This window comes from Dioscorea cayenensis, chromosome 6, assembly GCF_009730915.1.
Source record: "Dioscorea cayenensis subsp. rotundata cultivar TDr96_F1 chromosome 6, TDr96_F1_v2_PseudoChromosome.rev07_lg8_w22 25.fasta, whole genome shotgun sequence".
NCBI classification, from domain to species: domain Eukaryota; kingdom Viridiplantae; phylum Streptophyta; class Magnoliopsida; order Dioscoreales; family Dioscoreaceae; genus Dioscorea; species Dioscorea cayenensis.
Window position 1 is genome coordinate 16876684 of NC_052476.1, and position 21961 is coordinate 16898644.

At 34.6% G+C, this 21961-nt stretch overlaps 3 protein-coding genes across 3 annotated transcripts; 1 reads left to right on the forward strand and 2 right to left on the reverse strand.

Annotated features, from left to right (window-relative positions):
• Positions 1-4587: 4587 nt before the first annotated feature.
• LOC120262865 (U3 small nucleolar ribonucleoprotein protein IMP4) lies at positions 4588-7747 on the forward strand. Its single transcript, XM_039270770.1, has 8 exons — positions 4588-4877; positions 4990-5099; positions 5177-5227; positions 6090-6233; positions 6329-6418; positions 6869-6975; positions 7206-7293; positions 7382-7747. The coding sequence occupies exons 1-8, from the start codon at positions 4682-4684 to the stop codon at positions 7421-7423; spliced, it is 828 nt and encodes a 275-aa protein (XP_039126704.1). The 5' UTR covers positions 4588-4681; the 3' UTR covers positions 7424-7747.
• A 3694-nt stretch (positions 7748-11441) lies between these two features.
• On the reverse strand, positions 11442-17145 carry LOC120263816 (gamma carbonic anhydrase 1, mitochondrial). The gene is made up of 5 exons (XM_039271794.1): positions 16899-17145; positions 14751-14894; positions 12751-12876; positions 12302-12453; positions 11442-12020 (listed from the first exon to the last, which is right to left on the reverse strand). The coding sequence occupies exons 1-5, from the start codon at positions 17011-17013 to the stop codon at positions 11739-11741; spliced, it is 819 nt and encodes a 272-aa protein (XP_039127728.1). The 5' UTR covers positions 17014-17145; the 3' UTR covers positions 11442-11738.
• Positions 17146-18345: 1200 nt separating this feature from the next.
• On the reverse strand, positions 18346-21215 carry LOC120262951 (UDP-glycosyltransferase 87A2-like). Its single transcript, XM_039270870.1, has 2 exons — positions 20666-21215; positions 18346-19323 (listed from the first exon to the last, which is right to left on the reverse strand). Exons 1-2 carry the CDS (start codon positions 21141-21143, stop codon positions 18470-18472), a joined length of 1332 nt encoding a protein of 443 aa, XP_039126804.1. The 5' UTR covers positions 21144-21215; the 3' UTR covers positions 18346-18469.
• Positions 21216-21961: the final 746 nt, after the last annotated feature.

The window sequence follows — 21961 nt, forward strand, 5'->3', positions numbered from 1 at the left end:
ATGGATTTATATATATATATATCTATTAAAACACCCAAAGCAAGAAAAGTAAATATATATATATATATATTCATTCAAAAGCAATAATAAAAAAAGAAACGTTCATCTCGAGGCATGACGGCATTGAGACATACAAGACAACAATGAGACATATGATGTGGCGACGAGGCGCATGCAGCGGTTATGTTCAAATTTATATGATGATCAGCGCTAAAAACATGTATATGGATATATAAAAATCAAAACTAAAGCGGTCAAGTCAAGACTAAAAATATGAAAAGAGTCAAGACTTTAAAATCCATATGAATCAACAATTGGACTCAGCAGTCTCAAGACCTTAAAAGTCGAAGACCCAAAGAGTTCTACAAGTCAATATTTGAAAACATATATAAACCGACAATTAGGTTCAGCAGTCTCAAGACATCAAAAGTCGAAGACCCAAAGAGTTTCACAAGTCAATATTTGAAGACATATATAAACTGACAATTGGGCTCAGCAGTCTCAAGACATCAAAAGTCGAAGACTCAAAGAGTTTCACAAGTCAATATTTGAAAATCTATATACATCGACAATTGGATTCAGCGGTTTCGAGATATCAAAAGTCAAGGACCCAAAGAGTTTCACAAGTCAATATTTAAAATCCATATAAATCGACAATTGAACTCAGCAGTGTTAAGACATCATAAGTCAAAGACCAAAAGAGTTTCACAAGTCAAGACTTGAAGAAAGTTTCACAAACATAAAAGCCGAAGCTTATGGAAAGTCAAAATCAAGTTTATGATTTATCAACATAGAGGATCCGGAATTTGAAATACAAATCAAATCCAAAATGCAAAAAAATGTCCAAGACACAAGTTCGGGCACAAGTTCATAACTCAAGATGATTTCAAATTTCTTGTATTTTCAATGAAATCTATGAATTCATATTTATTGAAATGAATGAAATTAATTGTCACAAATTGTTTCCTTTTTCACACTTATTTCTTAATCGGAGGTTCCTGGGATAATGTCCAGGGTAATTAACATTAAAGGCTTGCCCCTAATGGAAGTCATGAACCCATAATCTCTTGAAGTCATAAAAATTAAATTTGATTTGTGATCCATTTATTTTAACCGGTCTAACCCCAATTAAAAGGCCGGGTGAGAAAAAAGGAGTCCACAAGACCATTTATCTTTATGTGTGTTATATGAGATTTTGAAAGGGTTATACTGATGTGGAAGAGAGTGCAAGATAAAGTGTACAAGGTAAGCATCTGAAAAATCGATATGCTCTAAAGCCTTAAGTTGAGCTGCTAAGTCTCTTATCCTCATGATATGCTCTCTCATATCTTTAACACTTGTGAGCTTCATGGATAATACTTTGGTCATGAGAGTACTAGCAAGAGCCTTATCTGAAGATTCAAATTGATCATCAATTGCCTTCAGCAAATCTCATACATTTGCACAATCTGGGATTGAACTACGGATACTAGCAGATATACGTGTCTTAATGTACATCATGCTCAAGCGATTAGATCGCTCCCACCATTCATACAAGGCATTGCACCCGGAGTGCTATTGTCTGTCGGCACAAGTGGTTCATCCTTCCTTATAGCATAGTCAAAATCCATGCATCCCAACTGGAGGAGAATCAACTCCTTCCAATCTTTATAATTATCACCCCTTAACATAGGAACATGACATTTTTCATCAAAAGTATCTGATTGCATAGCTACAATAAATAAAATAACATACATATTAATCTTAATATTCAAGGCAATAAAACAAGTTGGTATGCTTACCAATGCAAGCCACACCGAAAAGGATAACATGAACCAATTTGTTATCACAACCTGCCTATGGGCAGAGATATAAATACAAATAAATTCGTAACTATCGATAAAACTAATGGATAATTAAAATTGCTTAATACCTGTGGGCGACTTAAGAAATAAAAATTAACATTATTTCATCCTCATTAATTACATAAATATAATAAAATCCCTGTTGGGCAAAATCATTATATCAAACATAATTAATCACAACTTGCCACCTGATAAAACTAATAAATAATTAAAATTACTTAATACATGTGGGTGGCTTAAGTAATAAAAATTATTCATTATTTTATCCTAATTAATTATAAGAAATATAATAAAATCCCTGTGGAACAAAATTATTATACTAATCATAATTAATTACAATTTATGCCAATTAACCTAGATGTGATCCATCACACTCATAATATGTAATTTATAATTTTTAAAATTAAAATCATAACATTGTGGCTATTCTATAATTTAACAAAAATTTCATTCGATCACATGACATACTAACCATATACATGAACAAATTCAATGTTAATAATTAATTATACAAATTATAATTAATGCACTTAATGTATAAATAATTCATACAAACAAAGCCTGAAATTTAAATAAATAACTAAACAGGGTTTTACATGCAAAAATACAATAAAGTAATGTAATTTTTGTAAAAACACCCAATAAACTATTTTATTCAAATTATCATTCAAATTAGTGAATCAATAAAATAAAATAATTAAATCTAATGTTAGGGGAAAAATAAAAATAAAAACCCTAACTTTTCCACATGGGTAGCCGTTGCCGGCCGGACGGTGCTGTGTGTGCATGCAGCCAGGCACGTGCGCGTGCGGCTAGTGCGCCTGCGCGAGGCCAGCACCTGTGTGCGGCCGGGTCTGCGCCCGCCCAAGCCAGCCATAGCAAATTGTTGAAGACGACGAGAGTCTTGAGTCCGCGCTTAAAAGTAACCAGGGACTCTTCCAATCTATCCCGTCCTCTCCCACTGATGGAGCTAGGTATTTGTTAGAATGATAGATTGGGGACCCATGGTGCTGTCTATATATAATCCTTACCATCAAAGGATTAACACAACTTAAAGGTTTGAGTTAGATCACAACTCAAAGTGCCAATTAGAATTAAATTAGGATTCCACCAGATAAGTCATGGACCACTTTATTTAGTTTGAATTCAGTTTAAATCAATATCATCACGATGTTGAATTCAGAATAGGACTCAAACTAACATATATAACAAATAATTTCATACACCTACTCAAAATATAATCACATATGAAATTTATAAAAAAGAAGTCCACTAATTTTTTTTGAACATCCATCCAATATTAAGTTTTTTACAATCAAGTTCTTTAAAGGGACATCAAATTTTTTGAGCAAACAAGTTCCCATAAAATTCATTAAAATTGGGAGGTTCTCTAAGTAAACGCCGGCGACGGTGTTGATCACGTTGAGACCTAAGATTGATGGTGAAGGTAACAACACATGCGCAAATGCCACGGCGTCGGGCGTAGTTGGCGTTAAGATGGTTCAGTAAGGTTAGGTTGAAACCTTCAAGGACGGAATAGACATCTCTGAAGTTGATTTGAAAGAGCCAACGAGTGAGATAACATGGCTTAAGGGATTGGAAAGAAGGGAATCTCAAAAGAGGGTGGTTGAGTGGTTGAGAAGTTTGGGAATTTTTCTCAGATGGCTTAGGTTAGATGGTATTAAGGGCAATTGGGTAATTTTGTTAAGTTGGGTTAAATGGGAACTATGATTAATTTTATAAACTCTAACGGTGGCTAACGGTAACTAACGACAGGGACATATAAGTAAAAAAATATAGTTTTACGGGGGTATGCAAGCACATAGTATTTTTATGGGGGTATTTAAGCAATTTTATTATTTTGCAAGGGTATGCAAGCAATTTTCCCTTAAAAATAAGGGTAATATATAGTAACATGTTTTTTTAATTTTTTAATCTATATTATATAGAGCTGTCAATTTGGGCCAAGCATGCCGGGCCGAACCACCCCGCCAACTAAAATAAGTGGGTTGGGTTGGCATTATATAGACCCGTTTGGAGGCGGGTCAAACGGGCCAACCCGCACGGGCCGCGGGTTGGGGCGGGGCGGTTTGCGGGTTACGGCGGGCTAGCCCGCCGCCCTTAATTTAAAAATTATATTTTAAAAATGAAAAATTATTAGATTAAAGTAATTTTGATGGATTGATGATTTTTAATAGTAATTGATGTTTTTATTTTGCAATTAGTTTTTTGGATTTTGTTAATATTTTTGTGTATTGTGGTAAGATTTGTCAAAAATATAAATAAATATATGAGAATATGAAATATAATTATTTTTTAATTTTTTATATTTTTGGCGGGTCGGGTTGGGTTGGCATTTGGCCGGCCCGCCCTGCCAAATGGTGGGTTTTGGCGGACCGCGGGCCGGCCTGCCCCGCCAGTTCGAATTGACACCTCTAATATTATAGTATGCTAATTTCTATATTTTTTATATATATATATATACTTACAATGTATCTTTTGTCTTTTCATAAAGTTGTATCTATATTTTAAATATTAATAAATAAATACTTATTTAACTATTTCATTTTTTGTGGGGCAAAAAAAAATATTTGCTTACTGAAATTGACCTTCTCTATTTTTAATGGAGAAGTGGTGGGCCAAAGGTGTCAAACACAACCCTTGTAACGGGTCGGATTCTGTTTGAATCCCACATCCGGATCCGAAACCCGCTTATCAACTCGGCGCAACCTCCCTCGTTGTTCTCTTTCGTTTTCGTTCGTACTATAAATCAAAGGTATTTGGCCGCCAAACTAGGGTTTTCGCCGGCGGCGAGAGAGGAAGGCTTCTTCGAGGAGATGCTGCGGCGGAATATCAGGAAGAGAAGGGAGTATCTATACCGGAAGAGCCTCGAAGGCAAGGAGCGCGAGTACTATGAGAAGAAGCGCAAAATCCGGGAAGCGCTCGCGGAGGGCAAGCCCATCCCCACTGAGCTCCGCAATGAGGAGGCTTCCCTCCGCCAGGAGATCGATCTTGAGGACGACCACACCGCCGGTCTCCATCCTCAACTATACTTTGATTCTTTTTTTTTTTCTCTTTGATTTTTGTTGAAAATTTTGTTTTTGGTGTTGATTTGATGGAAAGTTAGCTCTTTTAAATTTTAAAGAGCCGAGAAGTGTGATTGATGATGAGTATGCTGATGCCACTGTGAGGGATCCGAAGATTTTGCTCACCACCTCTCGCAATCCAAGTGCTCCTCTTGTCCAGTTTGTCAAGGTGAATTTCATTGTTTTCCTTTCTTTATAGGTTTTTTTTGGGTGCTGATGCTAATTTTGTTGATTTTGGGTTACCAGGAGCTGAAATTTGTGTTCCCGAACTCTACACGGATTAATCGTGGTGGACAGGTTGGTGCATGCTTTCTTGTAATATCTGAGATTTGTTTTGAACTCTTTTCTATTAATTAACTTTTATATGAGACTGTTTTGAACTGGTTGTGAGTTGGATTTCTTGAAGTTTGATCAGAGAAACTGATTAATTGATGTTATTGTTTGCATGATTCTGTGTTTATTGATTGACTTGCTAGATGTTATCTAGTGAAAGGATGAGTCCATTGTATAATGAAACCTTTTTTTATTTTTACAGCATAGTGGATTTTATAAGGTTCTTCTTGTTGAAGTGATCACAGTTTTTCAGTGCATTTGTCTGTGGTTGTATCCATGATGGGCATTGGAGTTGGTGCTTGGTGTTTAGTTCCTTGAGACTCTATAAATTCAATCTTTGAGCTTGCTCCTTTGTTTGGCATTGTTCAAAATAATTTTGATTTGAATCTCCTTTTGCAGTATCAAAGAAGATAGTTGTCACACTGTTTTGTGAAATTTAAAGGTTGCACTGATTGTTGTTTTCTTTGGTTAACAACTTCAAGTGTCATATTTTTTCAATAGAGGATATTTCAGAAGGATAAGATTCAATTATAAGAGCCACAACTATAAATGGGTTGCCTAATGTTTGCTGCTACATTGCTTTTCACTTATCAAAGATGATTGCTCTCTGAAAGGCTTAATGTTATTGTTACAATTTAGAAGCTGGTGCAGTGGTTCTTGTTATCTTTTCCCAAATTCACCACCACATCTAGCCTACTTTTATGCAGATGTGTGCAAGAACACCTATTACAAAGTTTTAGCTTAATCCAACTGTTAGATTCCAACCTTTTTACTTGAAAATTTATTTGCCTTCATGCTAGCTTACTTTATTGTAACTTATACGCAGGTCATCTCAGAGATTATTGAAACTTGTCGCTCACATGAATTTACAGATGTTATCTTGGTACATGAACATCGTGGCAAACCAGATGGTTTGGTTATTTCTCACCTGCCATTCGGTCCAACAGCATATTTTGGATTGCTCAACGTGGTATGCAGATGCGCCACATTTCAGTTCATTGGGGTCCCATGTCAGTAGATTATATGATTCCAATATAATGTTGACGTCAGTTGATTTGTTTGTAGGTGACAAGACATGACATTAAAGACAAGAAGTCCATGGGAACAATGCCTGAGGTTTATCCTCATTTGATTCTTGAAAACTTCTCTAGTAAGGTATTTTTATATTCTATCCATCAGGTTAACAGCATGGACTAAGGCCATGTGCATTGAGTCATTGTTATATTGTGAAATTCAACTTTGAGTACTTGATGCACCCTCAATTCTTTCAAAAACTGAACTTCCGTGATTTAGAAAACTATGTACATGGTGCAAATTCTAAATTTGACACAACAAATCAGATAGAGCCTTCGCATTTCTAACTGGGCAACTAATATCAATTGAACTTATTTTTTCATGCTAACACAATTTATGCTACATGTGAATTATAAGCATTAAGACAATAGTAAGAGCATAAAATGCTAGTCATCAATAAGTTACACGATTTTTTTGGTTTCTGGTCAAGGGTTTTCTAGGCTGTTGCCAGGCGAATTTCCTGTACTTTTTGTTCAACTTAAAACCTGTTCTTACATATCTTTGATGCCCTTGATTTGTAAATGATTGCAGCTTGGTGAAAGGACAGGCAACATTCTTAAACATTTATTCCCGGTGCCAAAGCCTGATTCCAAACGCATCATCACTTTCGCAAACCAGTCCGACTACATCTCATTTAGGTTGGTAACTTTGACTTAGGTATTGCTCATTTTTGTGAACAAATATCACTGATTTAGCTCTTGGCCTACGTATATGCCACTATTAAAAGAAACCTGCTAATTGCACACGTAAAGTACTGAAAGAACATATCCCTCCCATGACCTGTTTGACACAATCTTTCCTATCCAACTCAACATTATTGAAAAATAGGACTAAACCGAAGAGCATGATTGATATTTATATTGGGCAGGCATCATTTATGTGAGAAACGTGGCGGTGGCCCGAAATCTGTAGAAATAACAGAGATTGGCCCTCGATTTGAGATGCGGCTCTATAAGGTAAGACCAAAAGTCGATGTTTTTGATCAATGTAAAAAAAAACATTATTATTCTCTGACCATTTTTTGCCCTGATGCTTGGATTCTAGATAACACTAGGAACTGTTGAGCGAAGTGAAAGCCCAGATTGAGTGGGTATTGAGACCTTACATGAACACAACCAGCAAAAGAATTGCCCTTTGAAGTCAGTGGCATATTTACCCCGGCCAAGTGACAAATATATTATATTTACGATATGTATGTTGGGTTTATATATTTGCTGAGGATCTGGTATTATCATTTTTGAAGTGAGATTTATACCATTGTTCTGCATTATAATCATGGAATAGTGGTTGGTTCTTGGCTCTGAAATTTTGAATCTACTTGATGATATCCAAGTCATTGTATGGGACTATTGAGTTAAGCCACTTTTGTGGATATGAAATTTGGTAAATTTGTGTTTGGTTGGGCATTAAGTTGGTATCAGTGAGTGGATTTGTTCGTCTTCCCCCTTTTTTTTCCTTCGCGGGCTGAATCTTAATTTTTCTTTTTAAAAACCGATAAACATGTTATGTCATGTTATTCTTTCAAAAACAAAAATGTAGATATATATTTTATGTTGGACACAGCAATATATAAAAAAATAAAAAAATCACTCAAATATATAAAAAAATCGACCAGTGTAACCTTAGCACAAATCTCGAGGGGTGTCTTAAGAGATTAGTAGATGCTCTTATGAAATTCCATGTAAAAAAAAGAGAGAGAAAAAAAAAAAGCAAATAAATTATGAGATTCATCTCCTGCTAAGGGGGTATTTATGTAAATTTGCAGGTTTGAAAACTTTTTAAACTTTTTTTAAAAAAAACTCTCTTTGAGAACTTATGAGACTCGTTTGGGGCCATTGACTCTCTTTCAAGTGATGAAAAAAATCTCTTTGAGCTTATGGACCCTGTTTGAGGCCATTGACTCTCTTTCAAGTGATGAAAAAAATCTCTTTGAGCTTATGGACCCTGTTTGAGGCCACTGACTCTTTTAGGAGTAATGAAAAATTCTAAAACTCTCTTTGAGATCCTGGACCCTGTTTGAGACCATTGACTCTCTTTGGAGTGATGACAAATCTCTTTTAGCTCATGGACCCTGTTTGAGGCCATTAACTCTCTTTCGAGTGAGAAAAAATTCCAAAATCCATAAAACTCTTTTTGAACTCATGGACCCTTTTTGAGGCTATTGACTCTCATTCGAGTGACGAAAAATTCCAAAACCCATAAAACTCTTTTTGAGCTCATAGACCGTGTTTGAGGCCATTGACTCTCTTAAGAGCGATGAAGAAATTTCAAGATCTTCAAAAGCCAAGCATTCTAAAACAAAAAAAAAGAGAAAAAAGAAAATCAAATTAAAATCAAGGCATTAAAAAAATGATGAATCAACAGATGAGCTCAACAACCTCAAGATTACAGTGTTGAAGAGTTCATAAGTTGCAAAAAGTTTCACAAGCCTGAAGGCCGAAGCTTATGAAAAGTCAAATCAAGTTCCAAATCAAGTTCCAAATCAAATCAAAGAATGCAAATTCAACAAATGAACCCAACAACATCAGGGATGAAGAGTTGAAGAGTTCACAAGTTGTAAAAAATCTTCACAAGTATAAAAGCCGAAGTTCATGAAAAGCCAAACCATATTTGCGATTCCTTAATGCAGAGAATCTATAACTTAAAGTCTAGATCAAATTCAAGACAAACTCAAAACATCCAAGATAAACGAGCTCAACAACCTCAAAGTTAAAGTGTTGAAGAGTTCACAAGTTGTAAAAAAGCCTCGCAAGCCTAAAGACTAAAGCTTATAAAGAAATCAAATCAAGTTTCAAATAAAATCCAAGATACAAGTTCAAAGTTTAAGTCCCAAGTTTCAAACAAATCAACAAATGAGCTCAACAACCTCAGAGTTAAAGTGTTGAAGAGTTCACAAGTTGCAAAAAAGCCTCAGAAGCATGAAAGCCGAAGCTTATAAAAAAAATCAAATCAAGTTTCAAATCAAATTCAAGATGCAAATTGAAAAGTCCAAGTTCCAAGTTTCAAACAAGTCAACAAATGAGCTCAACAACCTCAAAGTTAAAGTGTTGAAGAGTTCACAAGTTACAAAAAGCTTCACAAGTATGACAACCGAAGCTCATGAAAAGTCAAACCAAGTTTATGATTCATCAACATAGAGAATCCACAGCTTAAATCCAAATCAAATCTAAGATGCAAAATCAAAGATCCAAGTTTCAAATGAATCAACCAATGAGCTCAACAACCTTAAAGTTAAAGTGTTGAAGAGTTCACAAGTTGCAAAAAGCTTCACAAGCATGACAGCCGAAGCTTATGGAAGGTCAAACCAAGTTTGTGATTCATCAATACAAAGAATCCACAACTTGAAATCCAAATCAAAGTCTAAGATGCAGAATCAAATTCAAGATGCAAGTTCAAGGTCCAAGACACTAATTTCAAACAAGTTAACAAATGAGCTCAACAACCTCAAAGTTAAAGTGTTGAAGAGTTCATAAGTTACAAAAAGCTTCACAAGCATGACAGCCGAAGCTCATGAAAAGTCAACCAAGTTTGTGATTCATCAACATAGGAAATCCACAGCTTGAAATCCAAATTAACTCTAAGATACAAAATCAAAGACCCAAGTTTCAAACAAATCAACAAATGAGCTCAACAACCTTAAAGTTAAAGTGTTGAAGAGTTCACAAGTTGCAAAACGCTTAACAAGAGTCATAGCCGAAGCTTTTGAAAAATCAAAATCAAGTTCCAAATCAAAATCTAAGATGCAAAAGATCAAATGTCCAACTTTCAAGTTTCAAATAAATCAACAAATGAGCTCAACAACCTCAAGGATAAAGCGTTGGAGAGTTCACAAGTTACAAAAATTTTTATAAGCCTGAAGGCCGAAGCTTATGAAGAATCAAATCAAGTTCCAAATCAAGTCCAAGATGCAAATTCAAATATCTAAGACACAACTTCACCAGTTTTTTAAGTCATGTTCAAGATGCATATTTCGACCGTTGACGAAGACCAAAAGTCAACAAAAGTCAAAGCGCGATTTTTGGCAAAATAGTCGGAAGGAGATAAAAGGCTACAATTATTGTTGCGTCAAGATGATTAAATTCCAAACTTTTTGTATTTTCAATGAAGTCTATGAATTCATGAATAAAATTTATTTGTTGGAATCTGTTTCTTTCTTGATGCTTATTTTCTTAATCGGAGGTTCCTGTGACAATGTCCAGGGTAATTAACATTAGGGAAGTCATGAATCCCACAATTTCTTGAAGTCTACAAAATATTAAAATTTGATTTGTGATCCATGCTTTTTATCCGGTCAATCCTAATTAAAGGCCGGGTGAAAAGAAAGGAGTCCCACAAATTATAATAATTATATTATATAAATATTTATATTTAATATAAATGTATTAATATTAAAATAATTAATATTTATCATAATAATAATCATATAATAATTATATTAAATAAATATTTATTTCAAATATAAGCCATAAAATAATTAATAAGTAATTTAAATAATTAATTATAATAATTAAAATTTATTTAAAATATTTTATAAACAACAAAATTTATTTATTTATATTATGGGCATAAAAGTACCTCTACATCATATCTTTTCATTACTTTTTCAATTCCCAATATATTACTCTTCTACTTTTCTCAATCCCAATGAATTACCTCTTCAATTAAACACTTTTTTCATTATCATCCCTCTACTCATTCTTCCCCCCTCCCCTCTTTCATTACCTCATTCCCCCTCATTCCATTACAGTAATCTAAACACACACAAGAGTAGTACAAAAATACACTTTATATTAGAGGAATTAAAAAGATTAAATTTATATAATTACATAACCATTTTGATATTGACCCAAAAATTTTACCAATGTGGTTATCGTGTCATGTCATATCAGAAATTACTAATCCAAACGGACAAGGGAGGTAATACAGTTGTGTAGATACTTTGACCATGAAGACTTCAGTATTAAGGGAGGTAATACAGTTGTGTAGATACTTCTCAAAAAGAAAAGGTGCACCATTTTGATTCATAAAAGATGCATGGCAGGTATTGACAGAATCACAGCAAGAAAGCACGCTAGATATGAAAAGATAATTAGCCCTTTCGACATAAAAATCCATGCTGCATTGATCCTTGGAATCATAAATTGACATATTTTTCCCAGTTCCAACATAAGCATCTACTCTTTTCCGTACAGAGAAACAAAGCATTTTGTCCTGCAAAAACCTATGTAGAACAATGAGTCCAAGCAGTATTGTGGCCGAACTGATTAAATAGCTCGACACAAAAATTATTGGAAGGGAAAAAAGATAATGTAATCCATCTTGGTCAGAGAACATCAACAACCAACAAACAGATGCCACAAAATCAGCACATTAAATATGGTTGATTGCCTCAGATGACAACTCATTGGGAAGCCTTGGCAGTTTTGCCCGGTAGGACATTGTCCGGAAGAATCAACTCAGGAGGGACTTCACGAACCACGCCGAGCATTGAGTCATAATCTTCATCCCGACGGGCATACTTCTTGCGGAGCAACTTCTCAAACTCGATTTCATCAAATGTCTTTGCATTCTCAGCTGCATGTACCTGGGCCAGATTGCTATAGTTGGTTGCTGATTGGCTGATGAAGGCTATCTCTTCCTCGGTCAGCTTCCGAAGGAACTTTGCTGGACTACCACCCCACACCTGTCCAAACAATCGAAATTTGTTTTAAACCTGATGACATAATTCCTTTTGATCACCGGTTTCTTTAAGCACAGAAGTTGCAGCAGCTTTAAGGATTTCTCACACGAACTTCTAAGTAAATACTAAACAGGCAGTCCTAACAATCAGATGAGTTGATAGAAGAGGTAGACAAGTAGGCATGCAAGAATGGAACATGCATACTACTGAATTACTGTGGAGATAAAAGAGTTTTATCATGGCATTAAGATCTTGGTAACTATTATTGAAAAGGATAAGAGAACCTCTCCAGCTGGGATCTTTGTGTTCTGCCTAACAAGTGCTCCAGCAGCAACCATGCCATGCTTTTCCACAACCACCCCATCAAGCAGGACTGCCCCCATGCCGACAAAGGCCTCATCCTCAACAGTGCATCCATGCAAGACTGCACTGTGCCCTGTCAAAATCCAAATTCCAAATTTAAAAAAGAAATAAACAGTAGAGCCAGAAGCAAAGGTTTTTTCTTTTTTTTTCATGTTGAACAATTGCATTATACAATAGTCTAACCAATTTTTGTTCCTCGGAAGAATCTACCACAAATTTAAATTTTTTTTATAGCAAGTTTCACGAGTTATTTTGGTTAACACAGGAAAAGAACTAATTAAATAGTAATTTGCAAATACATTCAGAGAACCCACTTGAGCATTGAAAGTATAAAAATGTCTAAAACAAAAGTTAATAGCATGTTACTTACCCACAGTGACATTATCTCCAATGATAGTTGGTAATACCTTCCCGCTTATATTAGATTTTGCTACATGAACAAGAGAATTATCTTGTATATTTGTTCCAGAACCAACTCGGATACTATTCACATCACCTGATGAGGAAAAAAAGGTAAGGATAGTTAAATTAGCAAACACAACAAGTTTTTTATATCCACACATGAGTCTTCAATGATCATATAATGTCATTTATAAACTAACTGAGAATCGGCAGTAGGCAAGTTCAATATGGAAAAAAGGACAAATGAGAAACTTCTATAACGAATTCATAGCCAAATCATAAACTCTCCCACTTCTCATCAACAAAAGTGATTTTTTCTTTCTCACATCAGAGGGTATTTGCATAATAGGTACCCTAACTCCCCCTTGCACTTGAGGGATATAGTAAATGCAAGCAATGAACGAGTTTAGAAATCGTAAAGGTTAAACAATAGCATATCAAAGAAGAAACTTGTTTAATCACCCAAGGCATCTAATTATTTTCAAATGTGAATTGAGCCAAGGAACAGTCAATGTAATCTCTTGATTACAAATTCTACTCTTTGGAAATTGGCATACAGCTGTTCCATCAGCAACATGGTTTATTTCCAGAAGGGACTGTTCAATATAATTCACAATGTAAGTGATCATGTTTAGACAAAAGATGTAAACCAATATACTGATTGGCTTCATGCAACCACTTTAGAAGAAACATAAAATATTAAATGGCTATATTACATACATGATGTAACAGAACTTACACAGTAATTATGTTTCTCAAATTCTCAATTAGTTCCTTTGAAATTCAGATCATATTAATTTATGGTCTTTTTTTTATCCTATATAACTGAACCCTTACCTGTTAAGGATTCTGCACAGATTAAATCGACCACAAGATGACTAGAATTGGTGAGCTTCAATTCAATGAAAATCAATCATCCAAATTTCTAGCTACTCCTCAGACTGCAAGGCTTACATAGCCAAGTTCATGAAATCTTAAAGTTCCACCTACTTACTTACCCTCTGGCATCAATAAAGCTGCAGGGCTTAGATGTTTAACGTGTTTTGAAGAATTGAAGGAATGGCCCAACTTGCTTAATTGTCTAAGTATTATCTTTGACCATTTTAAAGTTGGAAAATATATCAGTCAGCATGATTTTTCTATAAGATATACCTCCAAAATTTCTATCTAAATATAAACCTTTATAAATCAATGATTTTTGTATGATTTTTTGTCATATATGCCTTTAGGTTAAATCCTCAAATGTCAGAAACAAGAAATACTTAGTCAACACAAACTCCTCAAATCATATGACCTTAGCTTCACAATGGCCTCAATTAAGGAAGCTAATGATCATTTTAACAAGCAATTCAGTAAGTTAATCCAAAATTCATTTACAAATCAATGTCTGTGCCTCACATTCATTGTGCCGTATTATTATTATTATTATTATTTAAAGATTTTGTCACCATGTGGATCTACTTGATTAATTAACTTACACATTTGTTCAGAAAGAATTGAGCAGCGAATTAAGTAAATTCAGTGGTGACATATGATTACACATTAAAATTTAAGTATAATATCCTAATTGGTCCCTCTACTTTTCTCTCTTCTCTTTTGGTCCCTCTACTCAGAAATGCTCCCGACTAGTCCCTCTATTTTTGAAAATGTGCCCACTTAATTAGAAATGCTCCCAACTAGTCCTTTACTTTTAAAAATGGCCCAACTAGAGGGACTAAGTGGGCGCATTTTTAAAAGTAGAGGGACTAGTTGGGAGCATTTCTAACTAAGTGGGCACATTGTCAAAAGTAAAGGAACTAGTCAGGAGCATTTCTGAGTAGAGAGACCAAAATGTAATTGAGAGAAAAACACAGGGACTATTTTGGTGATTATACCTAAAATTTATTGTGCATATGTTCAGTGAGGTACACATGCAACTCAAACATATGCAATAATAACTCAAACATATGCAATAATTTAAAAGCATACCTCTCAAAACACATCCATACCAAATGGATGATCCTCGACCCACTTGAACATCGCCAATAACTGAGGCACTAGGAGCCACAAAAGCCTCCTTGTCCACATTTGGAACTTTGTCAAATATATTCATGAGTGTACGGTGCCTTGAAACTGGAAACATTTAACAAGAGAGTTATTGGTATATAAACAAACAGGAAGCAGGGGAATAGTCGGAATGACTAATGAAAGGCTATACCTAAATATGATCATAAATTAAAATTAAAATTATGCCTTTACATCTTAGGAGGTATGATACTGATAGGTTACCTAATACAACTAGGTGCTGCTTTTCTTGCAGCATTAACAACAAAATGCTTATAAGTTAATAATTAACATCAATCATTACACAATTAGAAAACAGCATGTGCAAATACTATATACAGATGATACTCTAACAAACTACTTAAGTAACAAAAGCCTTGAGAGCAAAACATGGCACGTACCACCTTCTGCTACAAACTCATTAAATTTCCAAGCTGATACTAGCAAGAGCTACAAACACATACAACAAGCCAATCACAAAGCATTTTCTAAATATCATATTATGTAAATTGTATAGAGCAAATTTTCTTCTAAAAAATAACTAATTCATTACATAATGCATTTTACTTTCCAATTTAAAGGATTGAACATATTTTCATTATAAGATAATGATGAAAAATACTCACATCAGAAAAAATGGCATTGAATATAACCAATGTATCTTTGTAAACTTATTGTCTTTTACGGTAAAGCCATCCCCAAAAGGCAACACATGCAAGCCATGTAGCATTATAACTAGTCTATACTGAAGCTCACACCTGATCAATAATATCATTACCAAAGTTTGTCCAGTTCAACGATGCAATGGTCGACCAAAATTCGAATCAATTAGCCTTCCTCAGCCTTCCCTACCAAATACTTTTCTGACACCACTGGAATTTTCTTAATCATGAAATCAAGACTATACACAATCATGGTCATGAACATTATAGAAATTAATTCCTTGTACTAGGAGGGTAAACCCTCAGGCCACTAGCATAAGTTATATACTGGCAGATAATGGAAATAGTTTCCCTGGAGATTTACACCAGATTAAGAGTTGTGGAAGCCAATATAAACCTCAATTAGCATTTGCACTAGTATTGACCTAACACTCAGTTCCTTGGAAATGAGCCTCTTTCTAACTATTGCAATGAAAAACACAGGAAGTCTTCTCACAATGAGGATCTTTAACTTGTGTGAACAAAGAGATTATTTTTCAAATAAATTATACATCAAATCAATACCCCATATCCTGCATCCTAAGCCCATAACCAGTAATTAAGTCCCACAAATTATTTTCAAGTTTAGAAAGACCAGCTGTTCCTTTACCTCTAAGTGTTCCTTTTTACCATTAGAAGAGCAACACCAATCATTCCTCAAGAGTGGAAAAAGTAGCAAATGGATGCTTCTTCACTTACTATGTGAACAATGTACATATGTTGAAGAGAATGCTTATAAGGCAGGAAGAGGCTAACAGGTGGTGAGAATTCTTCACCAATTTTGTGTTATACCATGCATGAATATTGAATTTGGGCTATCTCATCGGGCAAGACAATTAGTGAAAAACTCACAGCCGGAGCTAATGATCACTTTTTAAAGCTAATCTTTGTAAATAGAGAAGAACGTATGAGCTCTCAGTCAAATTTACATACTTAAAAAATTCATCTTCAACAAAAATTAAAAAAATAAATCAAAATTCAAAGCTCTAATTGGCCAATCCATCCTCACAAGGAACAAAATGTCCTGACTTAACATAATTTCACCATAAACAGAACAATCTCAAGATCAAAATCTTACTTAAAACTTGCCACACTAAGCATCATAATCGCTAACATATAGCCACAGACTCGAGAAATCTTTCAAAATTTGAAGCTTGAAGCAACCACGAATCACATCACGTAGCAACCAGGTCAAAATCACATATTTTATCACATTTTAAGCTCATCCAATCCCAAAACATTTACAAATGAAAAAAAAAAAGACAACAATTTTCGACATCACCCAATACATCACAAAAAAATTCCAATCCAAACAATAATTACCAAATGGAGATCATCATCAAGGCATCATAAAACCAAGAAAAACACTTACGCTGCTCTTGGAAGTAGTAGTTGCCCTGAAGGCGGCATCCGAGGCGGTCGATGGCTTGGCCGGTCTCGCGGATCCAGAACCCGACGGTGTAGATCGCCTTCCCCAGTGTCCCCATCGGAAAGGCGGTTCCGGCGCCGGAGTTGATCGGAGATTTTGGCGGAGTTCGGAGAGCTCGAGGGTTTGAGGGAGTGGGAGCAGAAGAAGGGGAGGCGGAGAAAGAGAAGATCCCGGGGTTGTCACTGAGTTGCATTTTGGGGCTCCTCCGTTATTTAAATTACTGTTTTGCCCTTCACCAATCCTTTATTGATTAACGGGTAGGACTCCATTAGTGGCGGACTTGACCCGAATCCGATAAAGATAAACGGATCTATTTTAGGATCAAAGGATCCGTCACCGTTCACTGTTTAATTTTTTGGTTTTTTTTTTTTTCTATTAATGTATATATTTATTCTGCGTTAAACATTTGCTTATTTTTAGATATTGTACAGGAATAATTTTAGACAAACAAGATATCAATGTTTTAAAAACCCGATCGATTATTGACTCGTTTAGGCAACCGATTCATGGTTTAACCGGTTAAATCGGCCGATTCAACCAAATTTGATATTTTCCAAATAAATAATTTTTTAAAAATTTAAAAATAGATAAAAAATAATTTTAAAATAAGAAAAAAATAAAAAAAAATACAAAATTACATATTACAAAGTTATATTGCCTTTATAAGGTCACAAAATGTCAACTCTATATAAAATTGAATTTTTCAAAATACAAAATATATAAGGATACAACTCTACAACAAATATTTAAAAATAAATAATTAAATAAAATATAAGTATACAATAAAACAACGAGGAATAAAATAAAATAATAGTATATAATATCTTTACTTTTGTTTTTTAGAATGGGTTTAACTTTAAAAATTTAAAATAAATAAACCAACCTGGTCAGTCCGATCCAACCGGTTCACCGGTTGAACCAGCTGAACTGGTGGATTCGGTTACTTAGTGTTTCATGTGACTAATCAGACTAGTTTACCGGTCGGTTCAACTGATTAAACCTGTTGGTCCGGTCCGATTTTTACAACATTCCAAGGTATTAATATTTATATAATTATTATACTAAAGCAATGCATATCCCGCCATATTAGCTCATAAAAAAACAATATATTATTAAAAACAGAAAATAAACCATTTTTTAAACCCTTCTTCATTTCTCTCCAAACTCCAAAGTATCTCGCCAAAGTATCTAAGGTCAAAGGTCAAGGGTCAACATTTAACCTTGACTTGTCCATATTTTCTTAAAATGAATCTATTTTTTCATATAAAGGTCAAGATTAATCTAGCTTATCCACATTTTCTTTTAAAAAAAAAAAAAATTTGTTTTTCAAACAAGCTGTAGCCACATTGAACATTTACTGTCAAACATAAGAAGGACAAATAGTGCTACCTTAAAGATAAATAAATAGAAAAAAATATTACAATAAGTGGAAATCCAGTAAGCCCACATGATTTTTTCCCATGACAAACAGTGAAAAAAGAGCCGACACAAACAATATTAAAACCAGTGAAAAATCAAACAGTACCAGAAACATCTTCAACAAAGGCACTAATACCACGATAAGAAGAACCACCCTCTTCAACAGCTCTATGAACTGCTTCACTAAGTTCAACAGCTTTTTTCCTCATCTCCTTACACTCTATCCCCTCCACATCCATCAACTTCTTTGCAACTTTAGCAATGGCTTTACATCCGACCAAATTCCCGTCTTCAATCTCTTCCTTCACATTCAAACCAACCTTCCAAACGTTCGCAATAAGCTTGCAATTAAGAGGTTGGTCCCAAAACAAAGGAAATGCGAGCATTGGCTTACCGGCAAACACACATTCTATAGTCGAGTTCCAACCACAATGTGTGAAAAAACCACCAATTGAAGGATGGCACAAAACCTTCAACTGATCACACCATTGCACAACAAGGCCTGTGCTACCCATCTTTGCCTGCACACGCGAAGTGTCGCCTCGTGCAACCACTAAAAAGCGAATGCCGCTTTCGTGCAGCCCGGTTACAATCTCATCCATTTGTGCAACGGAGACCGACAAGAAGCTTCCTAAAGATAAGTAGAGCACAGAGTTGATAGGTTGAGAGTCAAGCCATTGCATGTAATCTGAATTGCCAGGCTTATCTTTGAGTGTCAAGTAAGGGATGCAAGGACCGACAGTGTACACAGTACATGAGAGCTTTGATTTCAATGAGTCTATGATGTGTGGCTCCAATTCATATACTGACGTGAAGATGATTCCTTTTGCTCCTCTCGCCCAAAAGAAAGATTCTAATGTCCACTTCTTTGGTGTGGTTGAGCGGATTACCGAACTCACATCACCTAAATTTAGACCCTTGACATGCTGCTCCAATTTCTTGTCTATTTCTGCTAATACATAGAGCATTCTGCTTGGTAAAAGTGCATTTTTGGTCATTAAACTATACTTATATGGTCAATTTTTTTCTTGTATGCAAACCAGGTTCATTTTGGTTCTTAGACTCAGAAGAAAGTGCAGCTACAATCCCTAAACTATGAAGACAGTAAATAGTGTTGGTTCTTACTGCAAAAGAACATTTTTTTTTTCTATAGACCAAAATGATATTTTCATGAATACTCTATTAATATTCCACATATATTACTTGAGATAATGATCATTCCATAAACTTCTAGATATATATACCTACAAATTATTGTTCTTTGAAATTATTGAAAGACATTTTAGATAAGTTTAGTAATTCCTAGAACAACTAACGACTTTAAGTGTGGGTAAAAGTTCATGAAAGAGTGTCAAGATTAACCACATTCGCTGCAGTAGGAGCAGTAGTAACTTATTTCCCTCCCAAGTGGAGAGGTTGAGTGTTCATATCCGCATTTGTTAAAATAAAAAAATACCTTATAATTACCCAAAAGAAATATCTATCTGTACATATCTATATCTATATCTAGCTATATCTATCTAAAATAAGGCAATTGCAGGTGGATGTTCGTAGATATATCTAAAAGAGAGAAACAAAGAGGATTGGGTAGGGAGAGAGAACACAACAGGTTCATAAGCATTGTATTTGGTTGAGAATGGGGTGAGAGAGTGCTAGATTTGTTTTATAAAAATTTTCTCAAAGGTGCTTTTATGAGTTGGACAAGTTGGATGGTTATAATTTATTGAGTTACTATATTGTAATTTATTGAGTAACTATTACAATCACGATTTTACGGTTCAAATCAAAATACTTTTTTGTATTTCACTTTCTATTCTGTTGCGGTTGGATTTAATTTTGCTCATGCAATTTTGGCGAAATTTAGGAAGGCTATAATCATTGATAATATTACTCCTTCCATTCCTAAATACATGTCGTTTTAAGAAAAAAAAAAATTTTAAAATAGTTGTCGTTTTACAATATCAAGGCAATATTTATTCTTTTTTTTAATTTTACTCATCTTAAATTTTCTAAGTTATATAAATGAAGAGATTAATATTTATAGTAAAAAAAAATACATAGATTCAAGAGAGGAATAGTTTAATAATTTAGTTGTTTTTTATGTTAAAATTTAGATAATTTAATGCTATTTTTAATTCTTGTACAACATCCTTAACCACCGACATGTATTTAGGAACATAGGGAATAGCATTCTTGTTAGAAAATTAATAATAATAATAATAATGATTAAATTAAATTAAAAATAAATAAATAAATAAATAATAAAAATAAAAGAAACAGAGAGAGCTAACCCTCAGTCACCGCCGCGCAATCACCGCCGAAGATGTCCTCGAATTCATAAAACAGAGAGAATAACGCCGCCGGCATAGTCCAAAGCGAATAAACCGGCAGCCGCCGGCGCTGGCCGACGGCGACCATCCAAGACAAGTAGGTATCGGCGAGGATGGCCGCCGGCGGCGGATCGAGATCCTCGAGGAGACGCTCAAAGGGTTTCTCGAGCTTGGTGTTGACGGCGTCGAGGAAGCCATTGAAGTCGTTAGCGCGGCCGTGCTCGGAGGGGATGACATTGGGGATGGATCGGAACTGGATGGCGGAGGGAGGTGGGGAGAGGAGGCTGAGCCATTCTTCGGTGAGGACGACGGTGACAAGGAGGCCGTGGGTGGAGAGAAGGCCGGCGAGGTTGAGGAGAGGGTTGATGTGGCCGCGGCCGGGGTAGGGCATGGCGACGATGTGATGGGGTTTGGGGGATTGGGCGGGGGAGGAGGCCATTGAAGGGGATGATGGTGATGATGAGAAAGAAAGACTGAGGGTTTTGAGTGGGTGGCGAGGGTACTCTGGTGCTCTGGCTCTGGTGCCGCTTTTATAGAACGTATGCTTGCATAAAACCCTTGTAAAAAGTTTTATTTAATTATATAATTTTTTTATAAACTTATTTATTTGTTGATTTATCATAAGTTAATCTCTTAAAAAGTTTTATTACTTGTTTCTTTTTCTTTTACTTCCGGTCATGGCTCTTTTAACTTATTTGGTTGTGATTTGTCTTTCACTTTTTCTCTGTTTAATAAATTATTATTTATCTACTCAAAATAAAAAAAAAAGCTTTTTATTTGTTTTTTTGCTTTTTTTTCTAATTATTTATTTAAAAATTTATAAAATATAAAATATTATTTTTTAAAATTTTATCTTTTATATATTTAATATATCCCTACAATTTTCAATAATTATATTTAACTACTTACTTTTTAAAACATATTTTAAATAAAAATAGATATTAATACAATTTTTTTTTAAAATAAGTAATATAATAAATAATGAGAAAAAATCATGTTATAAAAATTTATTTAGTAGATAGCTATTAATACAAAGCTTTTCATTTTCGAAAACTCCTAAAACTTACAGGGAAGTGAATAAGAAATTTATTGTTTTTTTCTTTTTTTTTGGATATTGTGCTTATTTACATTCTTAATTTTATAACAATGTAAAATGACAAAACTAACTCAACATGCTATAGCTTATTAATAATAAATTAAACCCTAGGATCCTACAGTAAAGAAATCCAACAATTTTGAATATTCATAAAAAATTAT

Excerpts from the sequence above, each read along its gene's own strand:
- LOC120262951 (XM_039270870.1), bottom strand. The coding sequence starts at position 21,143 with ATGGCCTCCTCCCCCGCCCAATCCCCCAAACCCCATCACATCGTCGCC. Across the intron at positions 19,324-20,665 it reads TTGCGCGGCGGTGACTGAGG|AAATAGACAAGAAATTGGAG; the intron begins GTTAGCTCTCTC and ends ATGTATTAGCAG.
- LOC120263816 (XM_039271794.1), bottom strand. The coding sequence starts at position 17,013 with ATGGGGACACTGGGGAAGGCGATCTACACCGTCGGGTTCTGGATCCGC. Across the intron at positions 14,895-16,898 it reads CTACTACTTCCAAGAGCAGC|TTTCAAGGCACCGTACACTC; the intron begins GTAAGTGTTTTT and ends AAATGTTTCCAG. Across the intron at positions 12,454-12,750 it reads TGGAGATAATGTCACTGTGG|GGCACAGTGCAGTCTTGCAT; the intron begins GTAAGTAACATG and ends GGATTTTGACAG.
- LOC120262865 (XM_039270770.1), top strand. The coding sequence starts at position 4,682 with ATGCTGCGGCGGAATATCAGGAAGAGAAGGGAGTATCTATACCGGAAG. Across the intron at positions 5,228-6,089 it reads GGATTAATCGTGGTGGACAG|GTCATCTCAGAGATTATTGA; the intron begins GTTGGTGCATGC and ends ACTTATACGCAG. Across the intron at positions 6,419-6,868 it reads TTGAAAACTTCTCTAGTAAG|CTTGGTGAAAGGACAGGCAA; the intron begins GTATTTTTATAT and ends AAATGATTGCAG.